Source organism: Eucalyptus grandis, chromosome 1 (genome assembly GCF_016545825.1).
Source record: "Eucalyptus grandis isolate ANBG69807.140 chromosome 1, ASM1654582v1, whole genome shotgun sequence".
NCBI classification, from domain to species: domain Eukaryota; kingdom Viridiplantae; phylum Streptophyta; class Magnoliopsida; order Myrtales; family Myrtaceae; genus Eucalyptus; species Eucalyptus grandis.
Genome location: NC_052612.1, coordinates 10,582,953 through 10,594,733, shown reverse-complemented (window position 1 = coordinate 10,594,733; position 11,781 = coordinate 10,582,953). Strand labels below are relative to the sequence as shown.

General features: G+C 38.5%; 2 protein-coding genes across 2 annotated transcripts; both read left to right on the top strand.

The window, feature by feature from the left end:
* Positions 1–2,138: 2,138 nt before the first annotated feature.
* LOC104452768 (calmodulin-binding protein 60 D-like) lies at positions 2,139–5,339 on the top strand. Its single transcript, XM_039316480.1, has 6 exons — positions 2,139–2,364; positions 3,342–3,414; positions 3,921–3,973; positions 4,402–4,471; positions 4,545–4,633; positions 4,747–5,339. Exons 1-6 carry the CDS (start codon positions 2,255–2,257, stop codon positions 5,267–5,269), a joined length of 918 nt encoding a protein of 305 aa, XP_039172414.1. The 5' UTR covers positions 2,139–2,254; the 3' UTR covers positions 5,270–5,339.
* Positions 5,340–5,644: 305 nt separating this feature from the next.
* Positions 5,645–8,821, top strand: LOC120295384 (calmodulin-binding protein 60 D-like). The gene is made up of 5 exons (XM_039316474.1): positions 5,645–5,732; positions 6,345–6,505; positions 6,583–6,780; positions 8,222–8,456; positions 8,790–8,821. Exons 1-5 carry the CDS (start codon positions 5,645–5,647, stop codon positions 8,819–8,821), a joined length of 714 nt encoding a protein of 237 aa, XP_039172408.1.
* Positions 8,822–11,781: the final 2,960 nt, after the last annotated feature.

Genomic DNA, 11,781 nt, shown 5'->3' with positions numbered 1-11,781 from the left:
TGCAAATAATAATAATAATAATAATAATAATAATAATAATAATAATAATAATAATAATAATAATAATAATAATAATAATAATAATAATAACAATAAATTTTATAGCATTAAAGATTTTTGTTCAAGTAATTGAAATATAATATAAGATTGAGAGTTCCTATGAGAATGATACATCAAGAATCACGTAATCATCTCTTTGCAAAGAAACCTTGTGCGAAACACTTTGTAAGAAAACTAGCGAGTTCTCGTAATCCAAATGATTTTAACTGCATACAATACACATGGCATTCTAAACATTTGGTAAACAACAACCTTATGACGAAATCAGGAAACAATAAATCGTTTTGACATCATCAATTTGATGAAGAGTCATATTAATTTGCCTCTAATATTCCTTGAACTGATTTTTGGTTCATACATTTTCTTAATAGATAACCACAAAAGACATTCCTCGCTGTTATAATTTATGAGTTATACCTACGTTGGATAAGAAGCGATTCGTTGAAATATTATATTGCATGTTCAAAAGCTGCACCTAGATGATAATCGATATTCGAGCATGTGACCTATCGAAGATTTACCGTGAACGTTGAAGGAAAAATAGCTCAATTATTTAATAGGCAAATGTAGAAAAACGAAAAAGAAAAAGTACATGCAGCTTCATAAATCATAAGGTTAAGGGGGCAAATTAGTTAAGTTAGAGAGAAGAAAAAACAAAAATTCAACCGACATATATCTTATTTTGGGAGGAAGCTTATTTCCAAGCGCTTTTGAGCTTTTAAACATAGTGGCCGACATAAATCCTCCAACTACAATGAAGCATGCATGCAGGTAACATTTCCCAGAACCTTCCTATGATACTCAACCACCATTTCTCATATATTGACCAAATGTCCTCCACTATTGGAGTAACCTGAAAGATTATGGACGGAATTCCTCCGAACGAAAATGAGACCTATTATGGCAATTACATTTCTAATTTTTTCCAATACGGCTTACTTATAGTGAAACGTTAGAAGTAGAAAAAAAGAGAGACCAAAGTTATGGCGATTATTTTTAGGAAAACCGTAAAACAAATGAAGTATCAATTTCTTCATCAAATGGAATGCGAACGAGCCAAGAAAAGAATTATATATGGTGTGGTATCCGTAAAAAGTCAACTGAAGGCATTTTTCCAGGCCCGCTTGCACCGTTTAGAAGCTGTGCGATTAACTGGAATTTTATGGTGCTTGCACAAAAGCTACACTCAGATGATGATAATAGATATTCGAGCATGTGATCCATTGATAAAGATCAGGTTGAGAAGATTTACCTTGGTATGTTGTTCGCAAAAATAGCTCAGTTATTTTATAGGCAAAAACAGGAAAAAAAAAAAAAAGTACATACAGCTTCATAGCTCATAAGGTTAAGGGGACAATCTAGCAAAGTTAGAGACAAGAAAAAGGAAAAATTCTCAGGCCGGCAATCAAACCCAATGTTCATCAATAAATCGTTTTGGCATCATCAATCGGAAGGAGAGCCATATTAATTTGCCTCCATCATTCCTCGAATGCGTACATATTTTCTCAATAGATAACTATAACACACATTCGATTGTTGTTACAATGTATACATAGTAGTTACATGTAATTAGCAGTAGTTAATTAAAGGGATAATGTATTGGAAGTGATAAAATTTGTCACAAAAGTACAATTAAATTATAAAATTTTCAAAAAATTTAATCAAATCCTAAAATTTATTAGCATTTTTCGTTTATTAAGTTGAACGGAGTTAATGAAAGAACTTGATTGCATAAACTTGATAAATGTTAAGACTTGATCAAATTATTTTTTTGAGTTTTAAGATTCAAATTATACTATCATGACAAGTATTAAAAGTTTTAGTATATTCATCCTTTAATTGAATTTTTTTCACTTGCTCAAGATATTGGAGCATATGACCGATCGGATCAAAGATAGGGTCAAAAAGAAATTGCACGGGCAGCTTCATAAGGTTGAGGGGGCAAATTGCTGGAATCTAAGGAAAAAAAAAAGGGTAATTCTAAAACCGGCACCCTTTCCCGGAAATGTACTGCACTTTTCTCAGACAAGATATGCCTACTCCGGAGACGACATTATAAAACGCACCCCGATGACTACAAACTCATTACTTTAAATTTGAGCTTGAGTTCTTACATAAACTGTTCATCGTCTCCTTCATTTCTGTGCCACATTTGTTCCCGTTTGTTCAGCAGCCAAATCCTTCCAAGTTCTTGATGAGCTCCACAAAAGTAAAGAAAATCATGTCGACGCAAAAGAGAGCTTTAGCTTCCACTTCTTCAGGTCAAGCAAGTCTACTCAAGAGGCCACGCATCGCTCGAAGGAAGTAAGTTCACTCTTCCCTCTCAACATTTCGATGCTTGATCGATCATTTTATGATCGTGTTCGTTTTAGCTTTATTTGAGGGATTTTTTTAATAATATTTTTTGAATTATTTTATTAATTTTTATCCTTTTATACTTTTTTTTTTCTTCTCATTCTTTTCTCCCTCTCCCTCCTTCCTCCTTCTTCCTTTGGCTCCGGCGACGGGCCAGAGGGAGGTCTGACCGGTCGCCGGACTGAGGCGGCCGGGCGAGCCCGCCAGGTCCGGCAAGGGGGCTCGCCGTCGCGTCTGGCAAGGCCCTCCTCGCCGGATCTGGCGAGGGCTCGCCTCGCGGTCGCCGGGCGAGGCGAGCTCGCCCGGCTGCCTCAGTCCGGCGACCGGCCAGCTTGGCCAGTCGCTGGAGTCAAAGGAAGAAGGAGGGAGGAGGGAAGAAGGAGGGAGAGGGAGAAAAAAAAAAATAATAAGATATTTCAAAAAATAAAATATTCTTAGAAAAAGGTCGCCGACAAGTTCGCACCGTGACCGCCGATAGGCCAATTTTGACCGGATAAACTGATTAGGCATGTAAAATATTGATGACTTAATTGATAAAAAAAAAAAAAATTTATGACTAAATTAGTATAATATATTTTATGATTTTTTTGGTGGTTTCCCGAACAAGGATATATGGCAAAGGAAGCATAACATTGATTAGCTTTTGCCTCGTGACGGTGCTAAATCGCTTTCGTTCTGCTTTTTGTTCGTGGGATTGTGCTGTGGATTAGATACGAAGCATAAAGACCCCCAATGTTGCCATCTCGACTCTGTTTTGCGATTTCGGCCTGGGCCAATCGCATTATTTCCTCCTGATTCGAATTAAACTTTCTTGGAAACTTTTACATAGCCAGTGAGTTGTTATTGTTACTGGGTTACTTTGCTGTCCTGTTCGCCAAATTGTACCATCTTGATTGTACTTTTGTGCTGACCTGATCTTCACGCAGTCAAACATGGCGTTGGTCCGGGAGAAATCTTGTGCCGAGGAGCTGGTTGACAGAGGAAGATGTCCGGAGAGTGGTAAGATGAATAAAGTAGCCAACTTGGACATACAAAATGCAGTCTTTATTGTACTTCAATTGCTGATCTCTTCAACTAGGAGCGGTTGGATGCATTTCTGACCTTCCAGTCAGTTTCCAGATAGAAATCCGCATGAGAAATTGCTGCGAGATGTGTAGAAAATTATCGTTTGAGTGGTAAAAATGACCTGCTGACTGTTCTAGGTTTTTCCAGTGAAGCAATTCCACTAAGAACGTGATTTAGGCTTTTCATGTTGTTTCGGACAGTATGGATCACAAAAAGATCCAGATTTTCAATGAAGTGGCTTGGACATAATTTTTTCCTCGAATCTTGGAAAATGTGGTCAATGACAACTTGCATGTGGATCTTTACCAAAAAAAAAAAAAAAAAAAGACAACTTGCATGTCGAAGGAGAACAATGAAGATACCAGTGATGTGAAACTTGTATGAGATGAAGACGTGGCAGATTGCAATGTAATTCTTTGACATTGCTCTTTGCTGAACAGGTCAGGGAAGAGCTGGAGCGTGCTAAATCTGACTTGGCCAAATACGGTCGAAGGTGAATAAATTTTATTTGGTTTGTTAGCTATAGCTCATCTGCATCAACTGATTCTTCTAGGAGAATTTCCATGTGTATTGTCTTGTCAAGTAGAATTATCATGGAGTATCATAAGCCATCGGTCCATGATTCTGTTCAGCAAAGTGTAATACCTGCACATACATTATTTTTTAAATCACTGAAAGGACGTTGCATTTGGAGATGGCTGCTAATTAAACTTTACTTGCGTTGACTTTTCTATGTTGCGTTACATTAAAGGAATGCATTTGATGAGTCTGGTAGACTGGTATCCATCTTTTTATACTGTAATCAAGTCTGACATTCGTATGAAGTAGTAACTAAAATGTTACTTATGGATATTTGTCTATTTGTTGCAAATAAGTCCACAAGACAGCCGTTGTTCAAGGTGTCAGTTTTTTATGGTGTAGTTGCATTGGGGATGCTCTCAAAGATGTAGTACAACAGGTATGCTCAACAGAGAATGCTGTTCAAAAACCGGTAAGATAAACAAAGTTCATTGAAATTACACTTTTCTCAGACATATCCCTTCTGATTCACTTTCTTTTGAAAGGTCTCCAACTTTGGCAATTCTGCTGTTGGTTTTATTTGCCACACAGAAGCAATGGGGCTTGCAAACATTCACTCTCCCCACCTTGCAAGGTACAAATGCACATACCTTGTTGGTAGTTTGTCTCTCTTTGTAGCTACTTTTCCAATTTCCCGCTTCTGTACCCGTTCCTATTTCTAATGGTTGTTCTCTCGAGAGAATGCAGGGCTATTGGTAAATCTACGGCGAAGAATGACGCAAGAAACTTACGGCTTCAACTTCGAAACAAACTTTCACTTCCTCTATTTACTGAAAAGAAACTAGAAGGAGAGGGTGGTGCTCGCATTTCCGTTGCGTTGATCAATGCGGATACAGGGGATGTCGTTACGTCAGGGCCAGAAGCCTCCATCAAGTTGGACGTCGTTGTGCTTGAAGGTGACTTCAACAGAGACGATGAGGAAAATTGGGCTCCAGAAGAGTTTGATAGCTACGTGGTTAAAGAACGAGAAGGAAAGAGGCCGCTTTTGACAGGAAATCTCCAAGTAAAGCTCAAGGCAGGTGTTGGGGAGCTGGGAGATATGATATTTACCGACAATTCCAGCTGGAATAGGAGCAAAAGATTCAGGATAGGGCTCAAAGTGGCATCGGGTTATGGCAAGAATACACGAATCCGAGAAGCAAAAACAGATGCCTTCTCTGTCAAGGAATGTAGGGGACAAGGTATGTATAATTTTTACAGTATCACATAAAATGGTTTTGGACTCCATACTTTTCAAAAGGTACAATCAAATTATAAAACTTGTTAAATTGACACAACACTTTTCAAAATGTGCAATCAAATCATAAAACTTGTTAAATTGGTATAGTCAAGTCCCTGTATTGGCTCCATTCAATTTGTCTAATGAAAAAGGCCGAAGTAATTTTATTTTTATTTTTATTTTTATTTTTATTTTTTCAATCTTAAAAGCAAGCGCCGCATCAGAAATAAACTTGAAAGTTTAAAAGGAAAAAAAAAAAAATTAAAAATTAAAAAAAGAGAAAAAAAGGATAAGAATAAAACAGGGTTAAAAAAATCTATATACACCACCAGAAGGTTCATCTGCATTGCCGCCACCACTTCCACAATGGTGCCACCACCCCCGCCGATTCATAGAGCTCGTGGACATGGCCGCTCAAGAACTTCATTTCATACGGACTGTTACGACTCGGAGAGTAATTGAGATTTTAAATATGAGGCTATTGAGATTTTAATTATGAGGCTATTGAGATTTTAATTATGAGGCTATTGAGATTTTAAATTTGAGGCTATTGTAAGAAAGTTGAAAATCGTTATATCAAAAATTGACATCGGGTCACCAAAAAAAAAAAAAAAATTGACCCAGTAGAGGGTCAATCACCCAATAGCTAGTTATCTGTATCACTAGCGATCAAGTTCTTTAGGCGATAAAGTGTCAGGGTCGTGGAGATCTTATCTTGATGTTGACACTTTGGATCCTTTTCAGAAGAGGTTTGCATGCCTATCTATGTTTGCTGCTACTCATTAATCTAATAGCGACTGAGACCTTACTGACTTTCTTCACTTCATTTTGCAGGATACAAAAAAATCATCCGCCTGTATCGGATGGTGAAGTCTGGTGGTTGAAGAATATTGCCAAAGATAGGAAAATCTCACTAAACTGAATGAAACTGGAATAAGGGCTTCCTTAGCTAATCTGTCTCAGTCCTTCACATAATAGCTTAGAGAGTTTTTAGTTGCACAAGAAGCTTTGTTTGGCCTATTGATCTTAGCGTTACTGCAATTTTCATCTTCTATTTGCTTTACAGCATACAAGAAACACTATCCACCAGCACCTGACGATGAGGTCTGGAGATTGAAAAGTATCGCAAAGGATGGACCATTTTACAATCGGCTGATTGCAGAAGGAATACATAACGTGGAACAGTTTCTACGACGACTCTACTTGGATTCTGAGAAACTGAGAAATGTGAGATTTTGCAGGGTTCTCAATTTGGATTGAACTCCCTAAACCAAGAAGAGTAATGACGTGTTTGTTCATTGCAGATTCTTGGCACGACAGAGAAGCAGTGGAAAGCCCTCCTAGATCATGCAAAAACTTGCACTCCGAATGGGAAAGTCTATGTGTACTATCAAGATAATGGAAATGATCACGGTGTTATATTCAACAGCGTTGGTCAAGTCAGAGGCCTAACTGCGGGCGGGATGTATTATGCTGCCAACATATTTTCTCCCGAGCAGAAGGTAACTGGGAAAATTTTCCTTTTCTGGTATTTGCCATGCAATCTGCAAGGGACACCCCCTGACCTCAGATTATCAGTAAAAAATTTTATCTACATTGTCAATATAGCGTAGGCATGATAGTTAATCAGATAGCTGTTTCTAAAAATTTGGTGCATTCATTTATGTTGAATTAGTGATTATTTTCTGTTGATGATTGCAATTTCGAGTTCCTAAGGGGGTGTCTCTGATGCTAAGCTGTTTTAATCAGCTTTGCAAATGCCAGGGGAAAAGCAAAAACAAACACAAAATAGAGTTTCTCTGATGATAATTTTCTATTTTCTTTTTATAGGTAAAAGAAAATGGGCACAAAAGGGGGGCAAAGCCATGTAGAGAAAAGCTTAGCACCAAAAGAGCTCATTTACAATACAAATCATCTACAATGTCATTTAAAGCATTTGCATGCACATATAACTTTCCATTATACCGAAGTCTCAGAATAGAGTTTTCCTGGCAACATCCAGCTGACAATCTTCCATTTTAGTCTCCTAATGACACTATGTCCCGTCTCCCCTTAAAACTTTTATCACCATTCTCTTGTCTCCATCATTCAGCCCCCTGACAATCCAAGACCTAATATTGACCTTTATATAAACAACGAAGAGTCCTTTCCACTGCTACCACTCACAACCTCCTTTTTCTGTCGGGAGTTTTATCACTATTGGTGGATTACTGAAGGCGTTTCAATTCGTTGATTTTTTTCAAGGACTTAAAATGCTCAGGGCCATCATTTCCATTCTCAAGCTCCCCGAAAAGACTCATGGCTGTATCTTGGAACACTCGCAAGGAGACTCCAAGGATCTGGCCAACAGCCTTGATATTGTTAAGTACCCAAAAGGAGACATCCTCCTCATTGTTTACCTCAAAACGATTCAACAGTGTAACTGATAATAAGAGAATCTTGCCTCATCAACCCCCATCAGCAGCAAGAGCAATGAATCTCCATCCACATCCAATTCAAACTCCTCCAAAGGCTGCCCTCTTCTTTTACTCTCACCCCTTGAGAAGACATCACCAGAAGCACCCTCTGTGGGGCCACAACCACTGTCCCCAACATGAGGAGTGCAGTTAGCAGCTTAGGAGCACTGTATGCTCATACAGAGTTCTAAGTTTTTGACACATTCACCATGTTATGGTACTTTCGAGTCGAGATGCTTTTTGTTGCTTTCATCAAATTCTGTGAGCTTGATGTCCATGATTTTCCTTATTGGTATTTTGACCACCAACTTTGCATCTTCCTACCTTGTTTGATCTGTCTGAGAAAAAAAGGGAACGTATTAGACACATCTTCTTAGTGCCTTTGATATCCATATGAGTCCAGCGTGAATTATTTGAGTCGCCTAGGGTGTAAGATAACCCTGATAAAGTGACTGGTTGAGGAAGTAGTAACTTTCGAGTCTTCCAGGTCTGTGCAGATAAATTGGTGAAAAAGGCCTATGAGAATTGGAATGATGTCTCACCACACGAAGCTGAGGCTTCTTCAAGTTCCATGTTGGAGAAGATCTCGTGTTCTTTTCCGCGTGAAGTTGTAGGAGATCAACAATACCTCCATCCAGCTCACAACAATATGCCTCCACCGAGACTGGGCGGTCATGTTAGTTTGAAAGTACCTCCTAGAACTTCAGCATCCACAGTGGAAGGTATGTGCTCTAATTGGCTGTGAGGAAAAGAAAAAGTTGCCTATAATTAAACACTAGCTGAGATGTAGCCACTTTTTTTTTTTTTTTTTGGTGATTTTAGATCATCAAAGTTTTGTTGCAACTAAAACCTTTCACAGTAGCGTACATCTTTGGGAGGGAAATATACTGGCTTCCAATGATATGGGTTTGGAGGTGGTTAAAATCAACTGTTCCATAAGTAGCATACAGTCAGTCAAGAATATGATGAAATATTTTACGAGGGAGGAGCATTGTTGTCTATTCTCGTTTCTCATGAAGTATGTGATTGCAATGTCCTAATTATTGGTTCTTCAGATGGGTTTTGGGACCAAAATCTATTTAGCTGAACTGTCTGTATTGATCACGACATTAGGAACTTATGGACTCCATGTTGATCCCACACCTAGGAGACTTGCCTTTCCTGGCTTGCCACATTTCTATTATGGGCTTCATCAATCGGATACTAATTTATTTTTAATCTCTCTCCAGGAAATCGGGGCATTACTGCTGCTCAATTGCTAATACAATCACAAAGTCTCAATCCCCAAAATGCCACGTTGAACCAAATGGAGCCTTCGGCAGATACGAATGTTCAGCCATTAGGATACGGGTCAACATCAGGCTTCCCAGCTTTAAGTACGTTGAAATTTCTCCATCCAAAGTCAATTTCTTCGCGGCATAATATTGTTTTTCCTGTCTTGTGGAAAAATTGAGAACAAAGATTGGGACTTCCACACTAAAAATATGCAGAATGAATTTTCTTTGTGATGATATATGTGGTGTGAATATAACTTGCTGGAACAAAAGTAGATTGTTATCACCTCTTTGGCTTTGGCGTAGGGTTATGATCCTATTTCATTGGACAGATTCATGCTTGTGTAATGAAGTGTAGGAATTGCATCAGCTCAATTCTTCTCCTTAAGGAAAGCAGTTTTGTCCTTTTTCTTTCTTTTTTTCTGCCAAGAAATGCACAAAGAGCAACCATAGAGAGAGTGCCAAAAAAACACTCAACACTTGACCACACTAGGAACCCATTTAATGAGTTTAAAAACACTCAGCACTCAACTCGAACGATGGTACACCCTTTGTGAGTATTACAAGAATCCCGATGATGATGATATGGCTTTGGAGGTGATTGAAATCAACGGTTCCATTAGTGGCATGGAGTCAAACAAGAATATGCCAAAATATTTTACAAGGGAGGAGCATCGGTGACTATTATCATTACTCATGAAGCACATAATCGCAATGTTCTGATTATTTGGCTTTCTTGAGGTGTATTTCAAGGCCTCATCAATTTAATCGAAATCGATGGATGATGCATCTTTGAGAAGGGAATTTAGTTGTGATGTCATAATTATTGGTTCTTCATACGTATTTCAGGACCTGTTTTTGATTTATTTAATAGCTCAGATCGTCTATATGCATCAAAATGCTGACCGTTTAAATCTCTCTCTCCCTCCCCTCTTTCTCTCCACAGGCAACAGTGGTAGCACTGCCGCTCGATTGCCAATACAACCACAAAGTCTCAATTCCCGACCTGCCACGTGGAACCCGATTATTGGTGGTTTGAACCAAATGGAGCCTTCAGCATATACATACGGAAGTTTCCCAGGTTTCAATAAGTTGAATTTCCCCCCTCTAATGTTGATTTCTTTGCGGCATGGTATTGTTTTATCCAGTCTTGTGGAAATTGGGACTTCTATACGAAAATATGCAGAATCAGTATTCGCCATGGTGATGAATGTGGTGAGAGTATGACTTGCTGGCACGAAAACAGAAAACACCATCACCTCCAAGGCTTTGTTACCACGTCATAGAAGTAGAAAATACCAAGAAATTTTTTTTATTACTTTCATAGCTCATATCCATGTCTATATATGCGACAAAATTCTGATAGTTCAAACTCTCTCCGTCTCCAGGAAACAGTGGTATTACTTCTGCTGGATTGCCAATACAAGTACAGAGTCTCAATTCCCAAAATGCCACGTGGAGCCAAATTACTTCGGGTTCGAACCAAAAGGAGCCTTCAGCAAATACAAATGTACAGCTATACGAACAACTCCACGGGCCATCATCAAGCTTCCTAGCTTCCAGTAAGTTGAATTTTCTCCCTGTAATGTAGTCGATTGTGTTGTGTTATGGTATTGTCTATACCGTCTTGTGAAAAAATTGAGAAGAAAGTTTGGGACTTCTATGCTGGAAATAGGCAGAATTACTATTGGCTGCGATAATGAATGTGGTGAGAGCATCATTTGCTGGAGTGAAAGGAGAACGTTATCAAACTCTACGGCTTTGGTTTCTGTTGCAATCCTTTTTCAGCGGACAGATTCGTGCTTGTGTATGGAAGAGTAGGAATTGCATTAGCTCATTTCTTCTCCTTAAGGAAAGCAGTTTGTCCTTTTTCTTTCTTTTTTCTGCCAATAGAGAGAGTGCCAAAAAAACACTCAACACCTGACCACATTAGGAACCCATTTAATGAGTTTAAAAGAAGGATATTTTTGTGATATCTGCTATTATCAATCCCATTTGGGAACTAAACAAGTAAATGTGAAGCTGGCTCATTGGAAAGGCTAAATCATTTGGCATCTCAAGTATGATACTTGACTCAATTTTATCACCCTGGTAAGCTCTTTTTAGGGGTTTGATTGAGCCTAGTCAACTTACCAAATGTTGTAACTGTATACAAAGAGAGTTATATAGGTGTTTTCTAAGATATTACTTCTGATTATTTCTCTGCAGCAGCTGCATTATCTCACTTATCTGATGATAAAGACTGATCAAAGTGTAATTTCCATGGCCAATGCATACTAACATCTCAGAAAACCTGTAGTGGACATAGTGATGGCCTGATTCGTAGTGTAACATTCATTGAATATTCATCTATGGTCATGAGAAATTAGCAATCATGGTGTGCGAAATGTGGTCGCATTCTAATATTATATGTATTGCTCTTCAGATAATGAAGACGAGTATGGTTGGGAACAGCTCTTTGAGGGATCGAATCTCGTGGCTGCTGATCGAGCGCCATTTGCTCCCGGACAACCTTTTGGGATTTGAAGTTCAGGGCATTAGCCACAGAGACTTCCTATTTACCTCAATAGTTTGAGTTTTCATGTTTATTATGAGTTTCTAAATCGAAGTATGAGCACTATGCTCGTTGGTGTAAAAGGCACACATCCGTGCACAACCGGTTCTATATCTGTTTGTCATTTTAGTTCTACCATGCCATGGGCTAAGAAAGGGATTGCATTTGAGTACCAAGTTACTGGCGATCACTGGTTTTTACTTGATTACTGTCCTTATA